Source organism: Ornithorhynchus anatinus, chromosome 2, assembly GCF_004115215.2.
Source record: "Ornithorhynchus anatinus isolate Pmale09 chromosome 2, mOrnAna1.pri.v4, whole genome shotgun sequence".
In the NCBI taxonomy this organism is placed as follows: Eukaryota; Metazoa; Chordata; class Mammalia; order Monotremata; family Ornithorhynchidae; genus Ornithorhynchus; species Ornithorhynchus anatinus.
This window is the reverse complement of record NC_041729.1, coordinates 32859762-32885092: the sequence shown is the minus strand read 5'-3', so window position 1 is coordinate 32885092 and position 25331 is coordinate 32859762. Positions and strand designations below refer to the sequence as shown.

The 25331-nt window shown below is 46.5% G+C and overlaps 2 protein-coding genes across 2 annotated transcripts in view; one reads left to right on the top strand and one right to left on the bottom strand.

The window, feature by feature from the left end:
- Window positions 1–391: 391 nt before the first annotated feature.
- On the bottom strand, window positions 392–20795 carry C2H7orf26 (chromosome 2 C7orf26 homolog). Its single transcript, XM_029057464.2, is given in 8 exon segments — window positions 392–3895; window positions 7337–7376; window positions 13564–13921; window positions 13923–14092; window positions 15156–15321; window positions 17008–17229; window positions 18370–18568; window positions 20716–20795. Coding segments are annotated over 7 exon segments (1356 nt in total). The 5' UTR covers window positions 18562–18568; window positions 20716–20795; the 3' UTR covers window positions 392–3687.
- The window catches only part of DNASE1 (deoxyribonuclease 1), a 29904-nt gene continuing 25314 nt past the window's right edge, over window positions 20742–25331 (top strand). The window contains exon 1 of the mRNA XM_039911282.1: window positions 20742–21247. Within this exon, the coding sequence (XP_039767216.1) occupies window positions 20742–21247 (506 nt within the window). The remainder of the gene's footprint in view (window positions 21248–25331) is intronic.

Below are 25331 nucleotides of genomic sequence, written 5' to 3'. Positions count from 1 at the left end.
GTGGGAGAGCCGGGATTAGAACCCATGATCAGTGTGTGAGGTGGGGAGGAGGGTCTGTCCTAGAGGGCAAACTTTTCTAGGTAGGACTTGCTTCAGGGGATATCCAAGTGGGTATGTTCTTCTTGTGGGGTGTTCCAGAGAGGGGATCTTTTTCTAAGTCAGGATTAGGGGGTTGGGGAAGGTGTGAGTGAGGAAGGGGGAAGAAACTCCTTTCCTATGGCTTTTGTCCTTTCTCTTGAATCCCCCTACAACCTCCTTCCTACCCATCTGTCTTTAAGATGTAGGCTTCAACACTTAATTTGATTTCTGGCTCATGGTAGGAATCTTTTTTCCCCCTTTCGCACATGCATGGTTATTACAAAAGGGTCACATAGGAACTGGAACACTTGCCTTTTTCATGGTAAAGATAGAAATGCAGCAATTTTAATACAATCGAGAGGCACCTTCCAAGATTAATATCCCAAACATAAGGAAATATTAACAATATCCCTGGGACTTGGATCATAATCCCTTCAAATAATCAACTACTGTTGCCGTTTGAGTTGCTAGAATGTCACAGAAGCTTTCGGGCCACTCCTTGCACAAATTAGACGTTTTTTCTCCAAGTTCCAATTCTTGCATTAGGGTATATAGTCTTTCTTCAAAACACATTCTGAAAGGTTAACCAGCATTTGCTCTTCCCTGGTAACTCAAGAGCCCTGAGTTGAGGCTGGACGGATTGCCGCTAGACATTTTCACCTTGCAATACTTCAATTATTTCAACCTGAGCATTGTTGATACTGGCAGTGAAACGAAAGGTCGGGAAGTGAACCCAAGACCTGAGCCTTCAAGGCCAGGCAGTTTTAATCACTTTACCGCATCTAGTTGCCTACAAGCTACCCATCCTTTGAAGAACCCCATGATCATTTATCAGTTCCTAGCATTCTTTATTCAACGAGCTCCATGAACTAGCCTTTGGGACAGTGAGGGCTTTTGGGGTACGATGATCTCGATGCTAATAATTGAGAGACTCCTCTTCAAAGTCTTGCAGTCAACATGATAACAAACCGTGGCCCTGAATATTCTCACCCAAAATATCGTCCAGGGGACACCACCAACCCTTACTCTGAGTCATGACATTACCCAAAACATCCTTTAAGGAGGGTGGCAACTTTCAAAGGTACCTTTCTTTTTGGAATAGAAACAAACTATCTTTGGTGAAACTTCTATAAATTCTAATGACTTGAAGGAGTGAAGGAATCACCTGTTTGAGGAAGGCCGGTGTCATTATGCTCCGTGCATTTTCGCCGGTATTACACTTCAGTACGGCTTCAAGTCAAACGTTTTGGCTCGTATTGGCCTGATACTTGTCCTACTTCCTTGCTCCACTTTAGGAGAGGAGATGAGGTGGTATTGTACAGGAGAACCAAGAAGCCCAAAATGGTAAACAACTTGGTCTATCACGTTTATGACCCGGTGGTTATTTCTATGCAAGAGGCACCTCGATTTTAAACAATTTTCCAAACTAGCTGGTATCCTACTTGCATTTCAGGGAAGAAACATCATTCTAAATTGGGGTGGTCTGACATTTTACATTTCAAAGCCCGCTCTCCAAGTAAATGGCGGACAGCACTTTTCTTCAAAAACAACTTGATTAAAAAGCCTCTGGGTTGCAAATGAACATGGTCTGGCTTTAATTTAAAAAGAACAAAAGTAAATTCAAAAGAAAGGTATCTTCTTCAGGCAAGAAATTGTAGATTTCAATTTTCTCTAGAGAAAAGAGTTTGAGAAAGAGGGAGGAAAAATAGAAAAAAAACCCCCATGGCTTTGTTGTTCTGGAAAATGACAAAAAAACAGCATCTTCATCCCCGAACAGTGTTTGAAAAATAGGGTTCAAAGACGACTGAGTAGCGAACTGCATTAAGAAAACATCGTTAAACAGCAAGGTTAACATCACTTCTACCCAAGTTTAAGGAAGAATCTGAAAGAAATGTCACATTTGGTATTAACCAAATATAGAATTTACTTTGTACTTTTATTTTAATAAACTGCCTTTTAAAAAACTTTTCCCACTCTAGGTTAAAAATGGACTCACAGGAATGTTTTCAGTATTCTGATTTGGACTTCTTGAAATTCTTCTTTGGCCAAAAAAAGACAAAAATGATGGATAAATCACAGGATTAGACTTTCGTCACGGCATTTGGTCCTTACTGAGAGAACAGAAGAGGCCATAAAGTGGATTCATTCTGTTTACCCCACGATTTCCAAAAGGATCAAGTGGCCTACTGCAATTTTATAATTCAGAACCTTACTCTTCTGTCCTATCTTAGCATCTTCCTACCATTGTCCAAAGACACTGCAAGCAAAGAAAGCCCACTACCATCCTAAAAAGGAATAAAATTTCAAGGGGGACACATTTTGCAAAGAATGTAGTACAGATTCCAAAACTGTAAAACTGTGATCCAGAAAAATCTGCCACCTCCAGAGTGAAGGTCTATTGTCATTTCCCATCTTTCTCGCTGTGAAAACATAAACTGGGCCATTGCTCCAGGAGATCATTTGCATTAGGAAATGTGAATTGACAGTGTTCACCGCTCAGGCAGTTAAAAGATCAAATCCGACAGTGAATGCATCTGGATCTCACTATCCTGACAGTTAGCCTACCTGATGCCAAACCTTTGCCTCTGAAAGAAGCAGGGTATAGTATTAGTATATCTCATATACATAAAAAGCAAATGAAGAGTTATATTTCATCCTTTACCATGATTAGCCACAAAATTCATTGGGAGGTTCAATGGAGCAATACATTTTGTAAAACAAAATAGCTTTTTACAGCACAAGCTCTCTTTATATCCTACCAGGTGGTTTTGGGTTGTTTTTTCTTTTTTTAAAAAAACTGATGGGAATAGGTTAAAGGAAACCTCAGAAAACTATCTAAAAATAAGACTCATTGCAGTGCCCAAACAAAGCAAGTTTTTTCCTTAAATTTCAGAAAAAAATTTGAGTTGTAAGATGCAACCTCAAGAATAATTAAAAATGGATGGGCACTTTATACCTTTATCTTTCGAGGTTTTCTTTAGCAGTGGAAGATGCTAAGTGTACCTTGCAGTCCGCAATCTTCTTTTGTAAAAATATACACTATATATTAATGGGCCACTTTACCAACATGGAGGAGGGAATGAATTTGTATATACTGATTCCTGGCCCACTTTTTTTTCCTCCCAGCCCTTTGTGAGAGGGACCATTTAAAAAAAAAAAGAGAGAAAGAAATCCGGCTACTTCGACACTAGGCTCTGGCGGATAATGGGTCATAGGTAAATGATGACAATGGTGCTTTTCGTGAATGAGAGGCAGGGTTGGCATGTTTGGAAAAAAAATGAGGAAACAAACAAAAAATGACTTTAGAAGGGGGCTCACATTTTTTCCTTCATTCACACAATCTCAATTTTTAAGACTACGTCCATATTTAGAGCCGGTAATCCCTACTAAGTGTCTTTTTATGGTTTGCCTTCCCCCTGTCTTGGCGGGGTGGGGAAAAATTCAAATCTTCTATGCGCACAGTTCTGTTAGGAGAGAACAAGGTTCTTTAAAAGTCCTGATCGAAGCAGGAATGGATGAATCCTCTTCTCCGTAAGGCTTTCCCATCCCTCCGAGGCGAGGGAAAATGGACGTGTGTGGGTGTTCCATTTTCTGAGAGCGGTGGGCCTTTTAACGAATCGGTCTGTACGGAAAGGTCATGCCCGGTATGAACGTCTGTACGGGATGGGCCGGGAGGGCCGGGTGGGCGGGCATCGCGGGGTGAGCGGCGTGGGTGGGGTAGCCTAGGGGAGGGGTGTGGATATGAGGGTAAAACCCCGGGGGCAGAGCCGCGTGGGTGGACTGTTGCACCGGCCCTGAGATCACCAGCTGCAGCAGGCTGAAAAACAGACAGACGGACACACAACGGACACGTTACTGGGCTCACTCAGGATTGTGTCTGCTATACTATTATACTGTACCCTCCCAAGCGCTTAGTTCAGCAGAATGTCACAATGGATAGAGCAGGGGCCTGGGAGTCAGAAAGTCATGGGTTCTAATCCCAGATCCACCATTTTGTCTGTTCTGTGACCTTGGGCAAGTCATTTCACTTCTCTGGGCCTCAGTTACCTCATCTGGAAAATGGAGATTGAAACTGTCAACCCCACATGGGACAGGGACTGTGTCCAACCCGATTTACCAGTACCCACCCCAGCACTTAGTACAGTGCTTGGCAAACGGTAAGCACTTAACAAATACCACTATTATTATTATTCTTAGCGGATAGAGGACGGGCTTGGAAGTCAAAAGACCTGGGTTCTACTCTCAGCTCTGCCACTTGCCTGCTGTGAGACCTCAGGCAACTAACTTCACTGCTCTGTGCCTCAGTTGACTCATCTGTAAAATGGGGATCAAGACGGTGAGCTCCAAATGGGACATGGTCTGTGTCCAACCCGATTAGCTTGTATCTACCCCAGCTTTTAGAACAGTGTTTGACACATAGTAAGTGCTTATCAAATACCAGCATTATTACTATTATTATTACTACTACTACTATAATATATTACTATTATTATTACTATTACTACAACTACAATCAATCAATGGCATTTACTGAGCCCTTACTATGTGCAGAGCCCTGGGCTAAGCACTTGGGAGAGCAAAATAGAACTACAACCCTGAATGATATTTTGGGTGGAGGCACTGTTATGGCACATGGGAATTAATATCTCTCCAAAAATCTGAATGGGGATTCAATAATTCTGCTTTGCGATGATGTGGTTGGGAAGGGGTCTGCGTGACCTTGTCCAGGAGCCTTGAGAGCAAACAGCCTGAAGAATCTCACCATCCTTAATCTATTTTAAAACAGGACTGTATAGAAGGAAAATGACGAGCTGCTCTCTTTTCCCAAAAGTCTCTCCTCTACATTTGGTACTTAGACTGTAAGCTCATTGAGAGCAGGAAATGTGTCTACCAAACCTTTTCTTTATGGTCTTTATTAAGTGCTTGCTATGTGTCAGGCACTGTACTAAGCACTGGGGTAGATACAAGATAATCAAGTTGGGCAAAATCTGGGGCTCACAGTCTTAATCCCCATTTTACAGATGAGGTAACTAAAACACAGAGAAATGAAGTGACTTGCTCAAGGTCACGCAGCAGACAAGTGGTGAAGCTGGGATTGGAACCCAGGTCCTCCCGACTCCCAGGCCGGTGCTCTATCCACTGTTATCCTAACCTATCCACTAAGTCTGTTATATTGTATTCTCCCATGCACTTAGTACACTGCTCTGCAAATAGTTAGCCCTCAATAAATACGATAGACTAATTTGTGAAACCTTCTGCTTAAAAAGACCACAAGATTACTAGAACAGGATGGGCTAAGAATCCAAAAAGGATTCCAATAGGATGTCCACGGGAATCTAGTAGGATACTGTGTGCAAGGGACCCAGAAAGCTCAAAAAATACTCAAAAAATTGCTTGACTGACTGATTAAAATAGGGAAGGACAGGTCTTTTGCTAGACGGATGGAAACTCAACTTATCAAGAAAAGGATACAACTGTAATTTAGAAATTCGGGATTTGTTATACAGAAATGCAGTTTTTGTTCCAAACGAATGGTGATCTGAACTAAAATCTCTGATTTTAGCTCACCGGGAAGCTACGAGGAACAACTAAGAACTGTAACACGATTTGAAAATAATGTGCTACGATGAGGTATTAAAAGGCACGCTCACTTCCTGCTAAAAGTGAGGCCAAAAAACTTTTCTGTCTAAAACAGAAAAAGAACTAGAGAGAGGAGGTTGAATAGATAACCTGAATGGAAACACAACAGGTTCAAACCCAATTCACATCTGGGAAATTTAGACAGAATATCTAAGCCCCAATATGAGGGTGTTCTGGGTTCTATCTTCTGTCCTTCTCTCTGCATTTTGGGTCTCTCTCCAAAATAAACATGAACACCGGAAGATTTTACAGAAAACTGAAACAGCTGGGGCCAAGCTGAATGTTCTGAGGTTCCTAAAGTGACACAGAAAGGAAATTAACATATATGGGGAAGTCTGAAGGGAGTAGAAGAAAGGTCATGCACGTGGGGTATTCCTATTCAAGTGAATTCTTTTCCTAATCGGTATAAAGCCCTCTAAGAGATAACCTAAAATGGGATACACATTTATATTGTTCTGGTTCCTATCTTTGTCATGAACATTGATGCTGGAAAGAAAAACACAGATTGGACATTCAACTAAATTGAACAGGGGTCAGAAACGTAGCCTTCGCTGCAATAAATTAATAGCACACTTTCCAGTTCTGTAATTTCTAAGGAATTTATTACCTTAGAGTCATCTCCCTGGTGGAAAAAATACAGTACTGGGAGTCAGAAGAGCTGGGTTCTACTCCCTACTTCTCCACTCGTCTCCTGTGTGATCTTGGGCAAGGCAATGCACTTCTCTGGGCCCCAGTTTTCTCAGCTGAGATATGGAAGTGAAATACTTGTTCTCCCTTCCCCTTAGACTGTGAGACCCTTGTGGGATAGGGACTGCCTTTGATCTGTATCTACAACTCAGTGCTGGGCACATCAATCAATGATATTTAGTGAGCGCTTACTGTATGCAGAGCACTGTACTAAGCGGTTGGGGGACGACGATATAACAGATGAAGACTGTGAGCCATTATGTGGGCCGGGGACTGTGTCCAATCTGATTAGCTTATACCTACCCCAGTACTCAGAACAGTGCTGGGCACAAAGTAAGCGCTTAACAAATACATTATTATATTATGAGCAATCAAACTATAGTATTTATTGAGTGCTTACTAAGTGCAGAACCCTGTACTAGGCACTTGGGAGAGTACAACAGAGTTAGCAGTCACATTCCCTGCCCACAGTGAGCTTACAGTCTAGAGAGGAGCTTACACCACCATCCTCTCAAGCCAGGAGGCAGCTAGGAGGAGCTAATTATGTGGGATTATCATTTGTTTTGGATGATATATATCACTGATCCTTTTTATTAGTGCAGATAATTAAGAGCTGATTGTTTTAGTACTTAACTACCTTAGATCTTCCTTTCCGGGAGATGTGAGGATTCATGGTCTAAACCTTGTAAAATGCCGTGAGAACTTTGGAGGAAAGGTGAGGTAACATAAGTGAATTTTCCTGGTTCCTTTCAACAGAGGATCTCCCAGGAATTTTAGCCGATATTACAGAAAGCTGCTCACTATCCAACCAAACTGCATTTCTAGAGATGGATGGGACTATGGTGTGGAAATGGACCCCAACGGTGTGTCAAATATCAAATGGGCTGAGTCTCCCAACCAGGGAAATGAGGATCCAGTTTAAGAAACTTACTTGTTATGTGGCAGTCTGGAACACAAGGTTCTTAAATCATCTGAAATTAAAGGAGAGGCAAGGAGTTAGGATATCACCGAATCACAGAGCTGAAAGGGTATTTGAGAAGTCAAACATTCCAGCCTCCAGTTTCCAAAAAAGAAGAAGACTAAACCAACAACGGTAAATGGTTGTCTATTACATATTATCTTTTTTAATGGTATTTGCTAAGCGCTTACTCTCTGCCAGGCACTGTACGAAGCGCTGGGGTAGACAGAAGCTAATTGGGCTGGACATAGTCCGGCTTCCATATGGGGCTCGGTCTTAATTCCCATTTTACTGATGAGGTAATGGAGGCACAGAGGAAGTGAAATGACTTGACCAAGGTCACACAGCAGACAAGTGGTAGAGCTGGAATTAGAACTAAGGTCCTCTGACGCCCAGGCTTGAGCTCTTGCCATTAGGTCATGCTGCTTTACTCTACCATCTTCCCTGGAAGATCCTTGAAAAAAAACTGAAGGAGTCCTGACCTTCCAGGTCAGCACACAGAACCTTTGGGCACGTTCTCCCTTCAACTTCCTACTAGAAAGGCTTTACAGTCCTTCCTTCCTCAGATTCATTTTTGATCCAGTGACAAAATTATCCCTCGGGACTGTGTTCACTCTGATAAACGTATATCCACCGCAGCACTTAGAACAGTGCTTGAAACATAGAAAGCACTTAATAAATGCTATTTTATTGTTATTATTACGGAGCCAAAATAGTGGGTGAAGTTGGAGCAGGGAACCAAGCTTTCGGACAATTCTCGGGATCCAGGAGGTCATGGAGTCCCCTGCAGAATCGCCATACCTCTAGCTTTCTTTCCAATCCTCCCTTCAGCTGTTCAGGACGCAGAGAGCTGAGTTCTAGTAAGGTCTTGCCCCAACCTCCCCTTCTGCTCAGGACTGACGTCGGTGCCTTGCCAATACTGGAGAAACACCTCTTTTATTCAACCAGAGAGGTCCATGGTGTACCGGTTAGAGCACGGGCCTGGGAGTCAGGAGGTCATGGTTCTAATCCCAGCTCTGCCACTTGTCTGCTGTGTGACCTTGGGCAAGTCAGTTCACTTCTCTGTGCCTCAGTTCCCTCATCTGTAAAATGGGGATTGAGACTGTGAGCCTACATGGGACAGGGACTGTGTCCAACCCTATTTGCTTGCATCCACCCCAGTGCTCAGTACAGTGCCTGGCACATAGTAAATACTTAACAAATACCATGATTATTATAATTATTATTACTCGAGGAGCAGTTTTCCATGGCCGAGTAGATCTGGAAACAGCTCTTCTCATCTCTCAATCAGCAGCGGGGGAAGATTGCAGCACCCCATTATCAATTTAAGCAGCTTGGCTGCATTGGGCTCTAAATTTTGGTCTCAGCAACACTGCTTCCTTCAAGGACCACTTTCCTAACATCCTCTCATTAACTCTCAGAATAGCCCATGGGCAGCTCTTTGCCACTGTCTGTCGGTCAACCATATTTACTGAGCGCGTGCTGGCTGTGTGCAGAGCACTGTACTAAGCACTTGGGAGAGTAAAATATAATAATAAGCACACACATTCCCTGCCTACAACAAGCTTACAGTGTAGAGGGTGAGAGAGACGTTAATAAAAGAGAAATAAACGACAGATATGTACATAAGTGTTGTGGGGCTGGGAGAGGGGATGAATAAAAGGAGCAAGTCAGGGTCATGCAGAAGGAAGAGGAAAGGAGAGCTTAGCCAGCGTAGGCCTCTTGGAGGAGATGTGCCTTCGATATGGCTTTGAAGACAGGGAGAGTAATGGTCTAATTGTCACCTGGGATCTACTCATGGCCTGGTGCTTGTTTGTTTGCCTTGTGGAGAAGAACGCGAGTTGCAACTTGCTGGACATTTGGGAAGACTCAAGTTTGAAAAGGGTAAGATATCTTGTGCATTCACAACCTTATACTGTCAAATCCAAGGGCCTAAACTGGCGGCTTCAGAGGAATTCTAAAAGCAGGCATGAGATTCTAGCACAACGAGGCACTACTGAAGCATTAAGGTGGTGGGTCCCAAAAAGCCAAAAGGAAACACGTCTTCAAGGTGTGGGCGGTAAGCAAATGAAATGCACAATCACAGGATATTGTGCAGGCCAGAAATATCAATAGGCTCGAGAAGGGGATGGGATAAAATCATGGCCAATAATGTCAATAATGTCAGAGAGAAAGAGCTGTACAGGGGAAATGTTGGGGTATCCAGGATGGAGAAGAATGAGGGAAATTATGCAAGCCCATTCGAAAGCGGGGGGGGTGGAGAGTTCTAAGACGACCCTTGCCTCAATTTTCTGGATTGTCTTTCTGCAATTTGACATCATCTCTGTCTTGTTTGCATTGAACCCTGGTTGGCTCCTTTTCACCAAGCCCCAGACTCTGCTGGACAAACCGCGAGAAGTTGAACCACTAAGCAAGACTGAAAATACGACAACCCAAATGGACTCATAACACATTAGAAGGAGCGGCAGAACAAAACAGACCTCTTCGGCTCTCTTCAACGAGGAATGGATCAACCACTACACAAGCCCTCCTTCTCCTGCCAACCATCTTGAAAACACAATTGCACGATCACGGGTGCCGTATTAAAGTCCACATTTTGGCTCTAAAAGTACCCGCATGAACATGTAAGCTCGGTCCATTGCTTGGAGAAGGTCAACTAACCCCCTAAACTAGAAGGTCTTCTGATTTACACTGGGTTTGAAAGGGGGTTGAGTGGTCAAGTACAGAAAGCTGCTTCTCAACATCTATATTATTATTGTTATTATTATCCTATCCTACCATCTAAGAGGGTGGCACAGATCTACCTTGTCAACGATGAATCCAGTAACTACTCCCCTTCCCTCGACCGTCATGAAGAGGGGTCGATTTTGGAAATTTGGTTACTGTGCTCCTAACACAACCAAAAAACCTTGGGTAGAACTTGCTGAAACTCAAGAAGATGATGGTATCGATACCCCTAACTGCTTTCTCTCCTTATCTAAGAGTCCCATGTGGGACAGAGGCTGTGTCTTATTTAATTACCTTGTATTTACCCCAGTGTTTAGGACAGTGCCTGGCACAAAGCAAGCACTTATTAAGTATCATCATTATTATTTTTAATGGCATTTGTTAAGCACTTACTATGTGCCAGGCACTGTACTAAGCGCTGGGGTAGGCACACGCTAATCAGGTTGGACACTATCCATGTCCCAAACGTGGCTCCTATCTGAAATCCCCATTTTATAGATGAGGCACTGAGATGGCAAGTGACTTGCCCAAAGTCACACGGCAGACAAGTGGTGGAGCCAACACTTAGAACCCAGGTCCTCTGCCTTCCAGGCCCATGCTCTTTCCACTAGGCCACAGAGCTTCTCTTTAGGTAGGTAGGTATTATAATTTACCACACAACATTCTGCTATTACAAGTTTAGCCAATTCACTCTGAATAGAAGGTTCCACGGGTTTAGTTTCTGTTGTATTTTCCCAAGGACTTCACGGTCAGCAGGCCTTCAATAAATACCACTAATCCAAACTTCAATGTATTTATAAGTTTTCAAACTAAGAAGCTGGAACTACAAATCCTTGCCTTTAGCTGCGAGACTCATCCCAAGCACTTAGTACAGTGCTCTGCACACAGTAAGCGCTCAATAAATACGATTGAATGAATTCTCAGGTGTACCACCCAAATAATGAGCAATGTGGTCTAGTGGATGTAGCATGGATCCTGGAGTCAGAAAGACCTGGGTTCCAACCCTGGCTCTGCCACTCGTCTGCTATGTGACCTTGGGCAAGACGCTTCGCTTCTCTGGGCCTGTTTTCTCATCTGTAAAATGGGGGTAAAGACAGTGAGCCTCATGTGGGACACAGACTCTGTCCAAGCTGACTAGCCTTGTATCTATGCCAGCGGTTAGTACAGTAAGTGCTTAACAAATACCACAAAAATAATAGTAATACCCCTTGATTTTCTCTTGGAGCCTAAATTTGTAAGGGACTTCAAAATGATCCTTGAATAATTTCTGAAGCGCTTGTTGGTGGGGACTCCCCTTCATTCTATTTATTGTGATAATGTTGTCTTGTTTTTGTTTCGTTCTGTTTTTCTGCCATCTGTCTCCCCCGATTAGTCTGTGAGCCCGTCACTGGGCGGGGATTATCTCTATCTGTTGCCGAATTGTACATTCCAAGCGCTTAGTACAGTGCTCTGCACATAGTGAGCGCTCAATAAATACGACTGAATGAATCAATGAATGAATGTAGTTTCCTGGAGGAGCACTGCAATATGTTCAGAGAACACCAGCATGGCCTAGAGGGTAGAGCACAGGCCTGGGAGTCGGAAGTTCACAGGTTCTAATCCCGGCTCCTCCACTTGTCTGCTGTGTGACCTTGGGCAAGACACTTCACTGGGCCTCAGTTCCCTCATCTGTAAAATGGGGATTAAGACTGTGAGCCCATGTGGGATAGGGACTGTGTCCAACCTGAATGTCTTGTATCAACTCCAGTGCTTAGAACAGAGCTTGGCACATAATAAGCACTTTAAAATATGTTATAATAATAATAATGTTGGTATTTGTTAAGCGCTTACTATGTGCCGAGCACTGTTCTAAGCGCTGGGGTAGACATAGGGGAATCAGGTTGTCCCACGTGGGGCTCACAATCTTAATCCCCATTTTACAGATGAGGGAACTGAGGCACAGAGAAGTTAAGTGACTTGCCCACAGTCACACAGCCGACAAGTGGCAGAGCTGGGATTCGAATTCATGAGCCCTGACTCCAAAGCCCGTGCTCTTTCCACTGAGCCACGCTGCTTCTCATATTATTTATTCTCATATAACATGCTTCTCATGTTATTTATTATTATGATGATGATGTCCAATTTCTCAAACCAGAAATCAGTTTTCGGCCAGCAGTGGTCATCAGCACAACAACTGAAACTGAAAAGCCAAGTCTTTCTTAGCCTGGAATGATTGACAAAATCAGAATGAACCGAAAATCCCCCACCCTGGCTTTGGACAAAATTGGAGGAGATATCCCTCCACACCAAATTAAATATTAATTTTTCAGTTTTGTTGAGTCATTAATATTTTGCTGAGATTAACTGGGTTTCTGGTTCCTTTGCTCCTTAACAAAGGAAGTGACTCAATAGGGAACACGCTCTGCAGTCAGTTCCAGGGAGTGGCCTACTGGGAAAGAAAAAAAAAATCCAATGACTTCCCTCCTGGCAAATTTTAAAGGGGACTGGAGGTGAAAAGAGGAGGGCAGATCCCTAATTAAGAAATCCTTCTTAGTCGGTCATAGGCTGTTACAACTCCACAGTGGAAATCTAGCATCCATCACGGTAAAAAAGCCAATTCCACATGCCAATTTAAAATGAGAAACAAAACTCAAAGTTGGTTTACTCTTTTACTTCAAGGGTTCTTCTTGCATACTTAAAAAGTCACCACATCTCTTTCCCCGCAGAAGATTCAGGGGATCGCGAAGAGTGAAAGTATACAGCTGCAAATTTTCTTCTATTCGAGATCATCTAAAACCTAATCAAGCTTTTGATCAAGTTACAGTAATCAGTCAATCGATCAGTGGTATTTATTGAGCACTTATTATGTGCAGGGCACTTGAGAAAGCACAATACAGCAGAGCCAGCCGACACGATCCCTACCCACAAGGAGTTTATAGTTTACGGGGAGGGAATGAGTTCATTGTGGGCATGGAATGTGTTGTTATACTGTACTCTCCCAAATGCTTTGCACACAGTGAGCATTCAGTAATAATGGTATTTGTTAAGCGCTTACTCTAAGCGTTGGGGTATATACAAAGTAAGATTGGACATAGTCCCTGTCCCACATGTAAGGCTGTCGCTCAGTCTTAATCCCCATTTGACAGACGAGGTAACTGTGGCACAGAGAAGCGTCTTGTCCAAGGTCACACGGCAGATAAGCGGCGGAGCCGGGAAATAAGATCGAATGAACTATGTCTTCTTTCAGGATACTTTTGGGGATAAATACCATGGATTGACTTTCAACTCTGCACTCCCAGTGAAAAGCTGGAACCTACTCAAGCCGGGTGAATTTCCCTTGAAGAGGGGATCGCTTGTGCAACCTATTTCCCCGCAACCATCAGCCACATTGTCCCCTGGAGGCGAGGATGTTTCCATATCCGCCCTGACAGCCAGCCCCCGGGCTGAGGAGCGGCGCCCCTATGCCAGGCTCCTGGCTTGGCGTTTTCACTCACCTCTGGTGCAGAGCAACGCCCCGGTTGCCATGGCCACCTGCAGGGCCTGAGCCAGCCTATCCAGAGACAGCTCGATCTCTTTGGAGGCGTTGAGCGGATTGAGTTCATCCGACAGTCTATTAATCTCCTCCACGAGGGGCACCATGTGGTCAAAGAGGACCAGCCCTAGGCGGCCATAGAGGTTCTTCTCCGTTAAATGCACCTGGAGCATCATTAGAACCTGCAGGACGCTTAAGTGCAGTTTCGAGTACAGGGAGTGGCAGTCTCTGACTGATCCGAGGGAGGAGTCCTTGGCGATTTGGGTGTCGGTGTGGCCGTTGGATAAGGTGGTCTTCTTTTTCCTCTTGTAAGCGAGGGGGGGCCTTCACACACCAGCGGATTAGTCCGGTGAGTGGCGTAAGCTCTAAGAATCCAATGGGTAGGTTGGCTGCAATGGGGGTGTTCAGAAAAGTGATGAGGATCAACCTGGGGTCCTCGAAAATCCAGGTGACGATCGTCTCGAGCAAATCCAAAGGTGGGATCAGATCATCTGGGAACAGATAAGGACCATTAGGACGATTTAAAAAAAAGAGCAATGTTTGGTTTCTTTTCATTCTTTAGGGAGCAGATGGAGGATGAGCCCCAATGTCAAAATTCATTTTCACATCTTGACTTCTCGATGAAAACTGCAATTCCCGGGTGGACCGAGTACTGCCCTGAATGCCTGTCCCTGAAATCAGCCTCATTTGGGGTCATAATCAACTTGTTGGCAGTCTTAAAGAAACTCTGATAAAGGCAGTACCTGGACAGATTGTAAATAGAAAGCCTTGGAAGGGCAAACACATTTGTTCAGGCTGTCTACTTCAAAGGGAGATCTCAGAATCCTCTTTCCAAGACTGGAAAGCACAGTATAACAGAGGTGGCAGACGTGATCCCTGCCCACCACGAGCAGCATAACCGCCGCCGCCCCCGCAAATTTGGCGAAGTTCGCGGTGGAACAGTCAAAAGCCAGAATCCCAAATAGGTCTTTGGACTGTGAGCCTACAGTTGTGGGTATATGAGCTGTATTAGCAAAATGTGGAAATTAGCATCAAATGCTCACACGTTCAAAATTGGTAGAGCATGGGTCTGAAAAGATAGAATGCTCATTAGAGTGCGCCACTGTCCTTTGAGAATGAACGTTTACAATTTACAGACTTTAGTAATTCAAACCTGAGGGCAGAGAGTCAGTCCTCTTCTAAATGGGAAGATTTATCTGCTCAGATTTTAGACAGACTTCTGCATGTCCTATTCTGTCTCTTTACAAAACACACACCTGTCTGGTGGAGGAGCTCGGAAAAAAGAAGCACTACCTTTGGAAAGTGCCAATTCCGGCTGACGACCACCAGCTCCTCAGTCCTTCCTCTAACCCCGCGGGCCAGTAAGTGATGAGTTTCCCTAAACAGAGCCTGCCCCCGAACGTCATGACAGGTGAACAACTGAGAGCAGATATCCCAAGCAAGTGACTCTGGGCTTGACTTTAGCATTCTTTTAAAACACAGGGACAGTTCCTACAGCCGTTTTTGCGGGCTCCTGGTATTCTGAAAGTGATAAACACTTCAGGGGACGTTTACCTGAGGAGAGGTCGTAGAGCGCGGTGACCGACGTGATGAATTGGCAGCAGAAGCGAGGGCTGGCGCTGAATATTTGCTTCAACGTCTGAATGGAACCTGGCACCAGACTACAGTAGTCGTCCACTAAGGCCCTGGCTAACCTCACACAGTAGATGACAGGCGTTCGCTGGAAAAGATTTATAGTAAAAAGAGCGACCAGTTCCACTTCATAATAATAATAATGATAACAATAAAATACTTATGGTACTCGTGCCAAGTACTGTACTCAGCACTGGGGTAGATAAAAGTTAGTCAGGTCGGCACACTACCTGGTCCACGTGGGGCTCACAGATTAAGTAGGGTGGGGAGAACAAGTATTTAATCCCCATTAGAGAAGCAGTGTGGCTCAGTGGAAAGAGCCCGGGCTTGGGAGTCAGAGGTCATGGGTTCAAATCCCGGCTCTGCCACTTGTCAGCTGTGTGACTATGGGCAAGTCACTTAATTTCTTGGTGCCTCAGTTACCTCACCTGTAAAATGGGGATTAAGACTGTGAGCCTCATGTGGGACAACTTGATGACCCCGTATCTACCCCAGCGCTTAGAACATTGCTCTGCACATAGTAAGCGCTTAACAAATACCAACATTATTTTACAGTTGAGGAAACTGAGGCACAGAGAAGTAACTTGCCCAAGGTCTCGCAGGAAGCAAGTGGCAGAGCCGGGAACAGGACCCATGTCCTCTGACTCCCAGGCCTGTGCTTTTTTCACTTGGCCGCCCTGTTCCTCTATACTCCACCAGATGCTGCTTTTCATTCAATAGTATTACTATGTGCAGAGCACTGTACTAAGCACTTGGAATGTACAAATCGGTAACAGATAGAGACAGTCCCTGCCCTTTGACGGGCTTATAGTCTAATTCAACTCTTCAGTGCCACTTAAGTGCACACCAACCCCACAGTGCACTTGTCTATGGATCTAAGCTACTGTTTCCTTCTACTGTATCTTACTTTATTGTCTGTCTTCCCTGCTAGACTGTAAGCTTCTCGAGGGGAGGGATTGTGTCTGTCAACTCCGACGCGCTCTCTCAAGTGCTCAGTAGAGAGCTCTGTCCGGAGTAGGGCCTCAGAAAATACCACTGACTAAATGAAACATCTACGCTTATAATAATACTGATATTTGTTCAGCGCTGCTGACACGCCAAGTGGTGTAGAATGGGGACTGATTACCTGTTCTACCTCCGACTTGGACTGTGGGCCTCCGACCCGATGAATCTAGATCTACCTCAGTGCTTAGAAGAGTGCTTGGCACATGGTAAATGCTCCATTAATATAACAGCAGTAATCAAGGTGATAATAATAAAAGTTAAATTGATTTTCAGAAATTTCCATTTAGGTAAGAAAACTCACAAAATCCCTGATTGATTGACTGGTAGTTGCTAAGCGCTTACTATGTGCCAGGCACCGTGCCAAGCGCTGGGTTAGATACAAGGTAATTAGTTCAGACATAATCCCTGTCCCACATAGGGCTCAAAGTCTTCATCCCAATTTGACGGATAACTGAGGCCCAGAGAAGTGAAGCGACTTGTCTAAAGTCATACAGCGGGAGGTGGCGGAGCCAAGATTAGAACCCGTACCCTCTGACTCCAGGTGCATGCTCTTTCCACTACATTTTCATTCATTCAATCGTATTTATCGAGCATTTACTGTTGCAGAGCACTCTACTAAGCGTTCGGAATGTACAATTCGGCAACAGATAGAGACAATCCCTGCCCGACGACGGGCTCACAGTCTAAACGGGGGAGACAAGCAGCAAAACACACTGCTTCTCTAGGGCCTCACATCCCTCCCCACCCCACTTCATTTTCAGAGGCTTACCTGCAGCCAGGATGCAGCACACTCTAGCACCGGAACCCGACACACCGCCACTGCCATCGAGACCAGCTTCCCAAGTAAGGCCATCCGGCTATCATCTGCTTTGTTCCCCTGAGGGCTGAAGAGGGATGAGAAGATAATCTGCCTCACGGAATCCTTGGTTTGTTCCTGGAAGTAACTGCACATGATCTCGAGGAGTTGAAGCTCCTGAAGTGAATTTAACCTCTGTGAAAGAAAGCAAAGAAAGGCGATAGGATCTGGGGTTTCTAGAAAGCAAAAGGACGTGCCGCTCCCGGTTTCTTCGTTTCTCCCTCTGCGAAAACCTCAAATACCAAGGAGGCGTGGGATTCCATCCTTATTTCCACAGTTTTTATTACAGCAATTTCTAAGCGCTCAAATCATACGATTAACTGACTGATGGACTCTAGGCTGTAAGTTTGTTGTGGGAAGGGAGTGTGTCTGCTATACTGTTGTACTGCACTCTCCCAAGCGCTCAGTACAGCGTTCTGCACACATTAAGCGCTCAATACATACGGCTGACTGACTGAGGAGCTCTTTGACGCGCACTCGTACGATCTACGGCTGAGACCAGGATGGAGCCCAGCTAGCTGGGTTCTGCCATCTTACGCTTGCAGTGAAAAATAATCATCGTGCTCTTGTGCAGGAGGAGTGGCGCTCAGTAAACAACTGCAGGCGTTACACATCATCCCTATTACAAGCGGGTCCTCATGATCAGCTGATCTCTCAGAAAATAAAACTGGGAAGAGGGTTCCCAACAAAAAGCCCAGGAGAGGCTGCAATAAGGAAAGGAGGCTTTGATTATTAATCAAGTGCTGTGTGCCTACCAAGGCGGCACTAGAATTATCTTGGAGAAGCAGTGTGGCCAAGTGGGTTGAGCCCAGGACTAGGAGTCAGAAGGACCTGGGTTCTAATCCCGGCTCTGCCACCTGCCTGCTGGGTGACCTTGGTCCAGTCACTTTGCTTCTCTGGGCCTCGGTTACCTCATCTGTAAAATGGCGATGAAGACTGTGAGCCCCATGTGGGATCGGGGCTTTGTCCAATTATCCATCCCGGCATTTAACACATAGTAAGCGCTTAACAAATACCATCATCATCATCGTTATTATTTTACTACCGATCTTTTGACAGAGAATGCAAGTGATAAGAGGACTAGGGAATTTGACATTTTCAAAGGGGGACGTGGCTTATTATTTATTCACGAAAATCCTATAAAAAATACACGGTAACTATAAACGACACTCAACCAGTTCATACTGGATCGCCCTAAAACTTGACCAAGAAATGCATTCCTCCGATCCCGGGGGTTTATTACCCCATTTTACCCCTTAAGCCCTCGCTACTTACTTTTGGTTGAGAATTACGTTCTTTGGGGATCTGAAATATGAATTCTTCCAAAAGCTCAATGGGCCCTTTGTCCACAATAGGAAGAGGTGCATTTTGGAGCTGGCTGTTGAAATAAATGTCTAAATGATACAGAACTTCCTTAGCAGCACTTAATGCATCTCGGCGGATCAAGGAGTGGCGAATATCACTCATCGTGTTCCTGTGGGAAGACAGAGACGAGAAATGACGGTCGGCTCCCCAAAACCACAGTAATAGAACACTCTGTTCCCATTCCACGGGCCAAGTGAAAGTCGACATTTTACTTCTACCTTTTCCTTCTTTTACTGTTCCCTCTGCCCACATTCTCTGAGGGAAACCACTAAGCCTCCAACTCCACTGGCTGTTTGATTTTTTTTTAGCATATTAAAATTGTGCAACTAAAAAGCCAAATGGCACTTCTTATTCTGAATGGTTATTCAACGTTCAAAAATACTGGGTGATACTTGACCATTCCGGGTCATTTGATTAAAAAAAAAAAAAAAGGTGTCCAGTCCTTAAAACAGGGAGAGAAGCTGCCATGTTAGAGATCCAGAGGGCTCGAGGCTAGACCACTCCTTTCTGCTGACTTCGGAGGAGCTTCGCTAAAATCAATACCACGTGCAACTATTTCTGTCAGACTGTAAACTCGTTGTGGACAGGGGATTGTGCCTCCCAACTCTGTTATACCGGCCTCTCCCAAGTAATATTTATAATAACCGTGGTATCTGTTAAACGCTTACTACGGACACCGTATTAAGCGCTGGGGTGGGTGGAAGCAAATCAGGTTGGACACAGTCCACGTTACCAAAGGGGTTCACAGTCTCCACCCCCACTTTTACAGATGAGGTAACTGAGGCCCGGAGAAGTGACTTGCTCAAGGACACCCGGCAGATCAGGGGCTGCGCCCGGGCTCAAAACCCATGATCTTCTGACTCCCAGGCCCGTGTTCTATCCGCTACATCTGGCTGCTTCTCACGCTTAGTCTTCTTTGTTGTTGTTGTTGGTATTTGTTAAGCGCTTACTATGTGCAGAGCACTGTTCTAAGCGCTGGGGGAGACACGGGGGAATCAGGTTGTCCCACATGCGGCTCACGGTCTTAATCCCCATTTTACAGATGGGGTAACTGAGGCCCAGAGAAGTTAAGTGACTTGCCCACAGTCACACAGCTGACAAGTGGCAGCGCCGGGATTCGAACTCATGACCTCTGACTCCAAAGCCCATGCTCTTTCCACTGAGCCACGCTGCTTCTCAGCAGTCCCGTGCTCTGCACACAGTTCGCGCTCAATAAATACCACTGACAGACGGATCCCCCGCCTTACTTAAATAGACAGATGGGCGGACTCCCCGTCTCCCTCCCCTTAAAACTTCCTGCCTTCTCCTCCACAGGGTCCAAGTTTTAGGACGTAACGAAACGGTGCAAGGAAAAGACGCTGGGCAGACAAAAGTAGCGTGGTGGAGGATTTGGGGGCGTGAGGGCGAATCGGTCTCCATCTGGTGAAGCTGGGGCCCCGGTGGATTGGGGTTTAAAACTCCCAAAGTGGAGGGAGGGCTCCAAGACGTGGGTGGGTGGGTGGGCGGCTTTTCGGGCCCTGCGGGCCTCGGGAAGGGGGAGCGGCCTCCGGGCAAGCGGGTGGGCAACGAGCCGGGCAAGGGGTCCGGGCCCCATGGCTTGGGGAGCCCGGGTGGGGCACGGTCTGGGCACTGGGGGGGGGGGGGAGCAGGGTCCGGGGCTTCGGGGGGGAGCACGGTGAGGACATCAGTGGGGAGCATCGTCTGGACGACCGTGGGGAGCACGGTCTGGGCACTGGGGGAAGCAGGGTGAGGACATCAGTGGGGAGCACGGTCGGGGGGAGCACGGTGAGGGCTTCAGTGGGGAGCACAGTCCGGGGGCTGGGGGGCGCCACGGCGAGGACATCGGTGGGGAACCCTGTCCGGGGACTCGGGGGAGCACGGGGAGGATTAGTGGGGCGCAGGGTCCGGGGGCCCGGGGCGAGCACGGTGAGGACGTCGGTGGGGGGCACCGTCTGGACGTCCGAGGGGAGCACAGCGCTAGGGCTGGGGGGGGAGCAGGGGGAGGACACGGGTGGGGAGCGGGGTCCGGGGCCTCGGGGGGAGCCCGGCCTGGGCCCCGGGGGAGGGAGGGGAGGCACCGTGCGGATGCTGATGGGGAGCACCGTCTGGGCCCTGGGGGGAGCACGGGGGGGATGGCGGGGGGAGGGAGGAGGAGGAAGGACCGGCCCGGGGGCCCCCGCCGCGGCCTAGGCCTCGGGCGCCGCGCCGCGCCGCCCGCCCGCCCGCCACCCCGCGGCCCCCGCCCGCCGGCGCTACCTTCTCCTCGCTGGCGTCAGCGGGGCATGGCGGGCGGGGGGCTCGGAGGGCTGCGGGGGGCTGCGGCGGGGGGCTGCGGCGGGGCCCGGCGGCCGAGCGGGGGCACCGAACGCCGAGCGCAGCCGACGGTGGCCCTCTCAGCCCAAAAAGGCCCGGCCCCCGAGACGCCATCGGCGGCCCGGCGCCCCCTCGCGGCCAAAACGGGAAACCGACCCGACCCCGGAGACGCCATCGGCGGCCCGGCGCCCCCTCGCGGCCAAAACGGGAAACCGACCCGACCCCGGAGACGCCATCGGCGGCCCGGCGCCCCCTCGCGGCCAAAACGGGAAACCGACCCGACCCCGGAGACGCCATCGGCGGCCCGGCGCCCCCTCGCGGCCAAAACGGGAAACCGACCCGACCCCGGAGACGCCATCGGCGGCCCGGCGCCCCCTCGTGGCCAAAACGGGAAACCGACCCGACCCCGGAGACGCCATCGAGGGGCCGGCGCCCCCTCGTGGCCAAAACGGGAAACGGGCCCGGACCGGGATGCGTTAACTATAATAATAATAAAAATAATAATAAAAATGATAATAATAACAATGATGTTGGTATTTGTTAAGCCCTTACCCTGTGCAGAGCACTGTTCTAAGCGCTGGGGGTCGATACAGGGTAATCAGGTTGTCCCACGTGAGGCTCACAGTCTTAATCCCCATTTGACAGATGAGGTACTGAGGCACAGAGAAATGAAGTGACTTGCCCACAGTCACACAGCCGACAAGTGGCAGAGTCGGGATTCGAACCCATGACCTCTGACTCCCAAGCCCGGGCTCTTTCCACTGAGCCACGCTGCTTCCCTAACTAGAAGGGGGGAGACCGACATCAAGACAAATAAACAGGCATTGATATAAATAATAAAAATAATGGTATTTGTTGAGCGCTTACTTTGTGCCAAGCACTGTTCTAAGCGCTGGGGAAGATGCAAGGTGGTGCCACGTGGAGCTCACAGTCTTCATGCCCATTTGACAAATGAAATAACTGAGGCACAGAGAATAATAGCGATGATGGCATTTGTTAAGCGCTTACTATCTGCAAAGCACTGCTCTAAGCACTGAGGAGGATACAAGGTGATCAGGTTGTCCCACGTGGGACTCACAGTATTAATCTCCACTTTACAGTTGAGGGAACTGAGGCACACAGAAGTGAAGTGACTTGCCCAAAGTCACCCAGCTGACAAGTAGGGAAGTTGGGATTTGAACCCATGACCTCTGACTGCCCAGCCTGTGCTCTTTCCACTGAGCCACGGTGCTTCTCTAAATAGATAAACAGACATCACTATAAATAAACAAAATTATGGATATATGCTCATCAAAACAAGTAAACAGGAATTAATATAAATAGAATCATAGTTACTATATATACATATATATATATATGTATACACACGGACTGTGGGGCGGGGAGGGGGGTGGAGCAAAGGGAGAGGTTCAGGGCGACGCGGAGGGGAGGGGGAGCCGAGGAAAAGGGCGGCTTAGTTTGGGAAGGCCATTTGGAGGAGGTGAGCCTTCCGTAAGGCTTTGAAGGGGGGAAGTGTGATTGGCGGATTTGAGGAGGGAGGGCATTCCAGTCCAGGGGTAGGATGTGGACCAGGATCCACGGCGGGACAGGTGAGAACAAGGCCCAGTGAGGAGGTTAGCATCAGAGGAGCCAAGTGTGCGGGCTGGGCTGTAGAAGGAGAGAAGGAAGGTGAGGTAGGAGGGGGCAAGGCGACGGACTGCTTTGAAGCCAATAGTGAGGAGTTTTTGCTTGGTAGGGGGGTGGTTAGACAACCACTGGAGATTTTTGAGAAGCGGGGGTGACATGCTCCAAACGTTTCTGTAGAAAGATAATCCAGACAGCAGAGTGAAGTATGGACTGAAGTGGGAAGAGACAGTAGGTTAGGAAGTTGGGAGGTCTCCCCTTCTCATTTTCTGGATTTTGAAACCCCATCAAATCATTTCCACTAGTTTGGGACACCTGTTCCCTTTAAAAGCACACCCTCTTTTCCATTCCTCTTGTCAACCTTTCCGTAGGTTATGGCTATTTATTCAGCTCGAGTCTCTGCCCAGTCCTGATGTTTCTGGATGATCGCATCGCCCTCTCCTCCGTTTTGGTTTTATAAATCTGCCCTGAGGGTGAGCGAGCGGAAAAAACCAAAAACAAAATACCCCGATCTGTTGGAGAGCTGAGTAATGGAGGGGGCGAATACCATGAACCTTCCCACTTTTACTCAACCTTTCCGACATTGATGTTGTCAAGCCTGAGGCATTCCCTGATGAAGCATCCCACACCTCCCAGACATCTCAACACTTAAATGTATTCACTGGGCTTTCTTATGGTACTTGTTAAGCATGTACTATATGCCACGCACTGCTCTAAGGTCTGAGATACATACAAGTTAATCAGGTTGGACACAGTCCCTGTCCCACATAGGGCTTACAGTCTGAATTCCCATTTTACAGATGAGCTAACTGAGGCCCAGAGAAGTGAAGTGACTTGTCCACACATCAGTCATGTGGCGGAGCCAGGATTAGAACCTAGGTCCTTCTGACTTCCAGTCCCATGCTCCTCTATCCACTAAGCCACGAGGCTTTTGTTATTTATTCACTTATTCCTCCAGTTGTGCTTGTTATTTGTATCTATTAGATCAATCAGTGGTATTTACTGACCACTAACTGAATGAGGAGCACTGTACTGAGCACTTAGGCAAGTACAATACCACAGAGATGGTAGAAACAATCGCTGCCCTGAAGAACCCAAGAGTCGATTTTACCCTCTTGACTATTGTGAATTGGTCAAATGATGTCCACTTCTCTCTCTCAATCACATGTTAGCTCTTCAAGGGCAAGAATCACATCTTTTACTTCTTCTTTGGGTATCCAAACTCCATTAAAGGACTCTTCTCACAGAAGACGCTCAGTAAAGCACAGAGACACTGGCCTTCTCTGTCTGAGCCAGGCCAGGTGAGTTGTTGAACAATAACTGAGATGGTGAGAAAGGTGATTTGCCAAGATCAGTTTTGCTCCATAAAAGTGGTCAGATTGAATGGTCTGGGCTTACCTTGCCCCCTGCGATCACCTCCTCTTTTTTCCCCCAACCACCATTTCTGCTTGGGTAATGAATAAAACCGAGTCGGTGGGAAATAAGGTCATTTTTCTTATAGAACAGTAAAGGCCAAATAATTGGTTTCAAACTGTCTCAGCCTAACTACCAGAAATGAGTTAACTAAAGGCCCGAGGAAGGAAACCCAGGCTTCATCAAGTGGGAAAAACTGTGGCACTGTCTTGATCTGAAGAACTTCAGGGTACATGATAGATTAGTGGTCTGCTGGTAAGGTACCTTGAAAACGGTAATCCGTGGGGAATTTGCCAAACAGGAGAAACGCCCCTCATGAAGTTGCATTGACTTTGTGGTACTGAAATTCAGACAGCTGGGAAATGTGAGTGAACCCATTGTTTGTAATAGAAAATATTTCCCCACCTGAAGATAAATGACTGCAAATACCATTATCGATCCAATGGAAAGCTCATTTTTTTCCTCCCAGTAAATAAGCCTCTCAGCCAGGAAAGTAACATCTGGCCACAGCAACTGACCTTGAGTAACTATTTTTAGGAATATGCCTGGAGAGGTTAGGGTTTCAGAAATGGTAGAAAATCCAAAGCAAAAGGAAGGTATGGGTGTGAGGAAGGAAGATCTCAACTCACAGGCCCTTGACAACTTTTCTTTCTCGCTCTGTTTCAGTTTTTTAAGCTCAAAGGAAACATGATATGAACTGTGAAGACTAAAGGTGAAAAAGAAAGGAACATTGGACTCTAGAGAATAATAAAAATAACTGTGGTTCTTGTTAAGGGCTTACTACGTACCAAGCACTGTACTCAACTCCGGGAGAGATACAATATCAGCAAGTTGGACACAGTCCCTGTCCCACATGTAGCTCACAGTCGAAGTAGACAGGAGAACTGTCAATGATGGAAGTCCCATTTTACAGAAGAGGAAATTAGGCACAAAGAAGTTAAGTGACTTGCCAAAGTCACCCAGCAGCCAAGCCAGGATCAAATTTTAAAAAAATAAATGATGGCATTTGTTAAGTGCTTACTGTGTGCCGAACACTGTTCTAAGCCCTGGTATAGATATAAGGTAATCAAGTTGTCCTAGGTGGGGCTCCAAGTCTTAATCGTCATTTTACAGATGAGGTAACTGAGGCACAGAGAAGCTGTGACTTGTCCAAAATCACACAGCAGAGAGGTGACAGAGCCAGGATTTGAACCCATGACCTCATTGCCCAGCCCGTGCTCCTTCCACTAAGTCACGCTGAATCTCCAATTATTAGATTAGATTAGATTAGAACTCAGGTCTTCTGACCTCCAGGCCCCCTTTCGTTATTCTTGCTAACCCAGTTGTATTTTTAACCTCCCTATTCGTCTCACTAGACCTCTAGACTGTGAGCTCCTTGTGGGCAGGGAATATGTTGTTGAACTGTATTCTCCCAAGTCCTTAGTACAGTGCTTTGCACATGGTAAGCACTCAATAAATATGATTGATTGAATGAATGAATGGTAAATAATTAATCAATTAATAGTATTCATTGAGTGCTTACT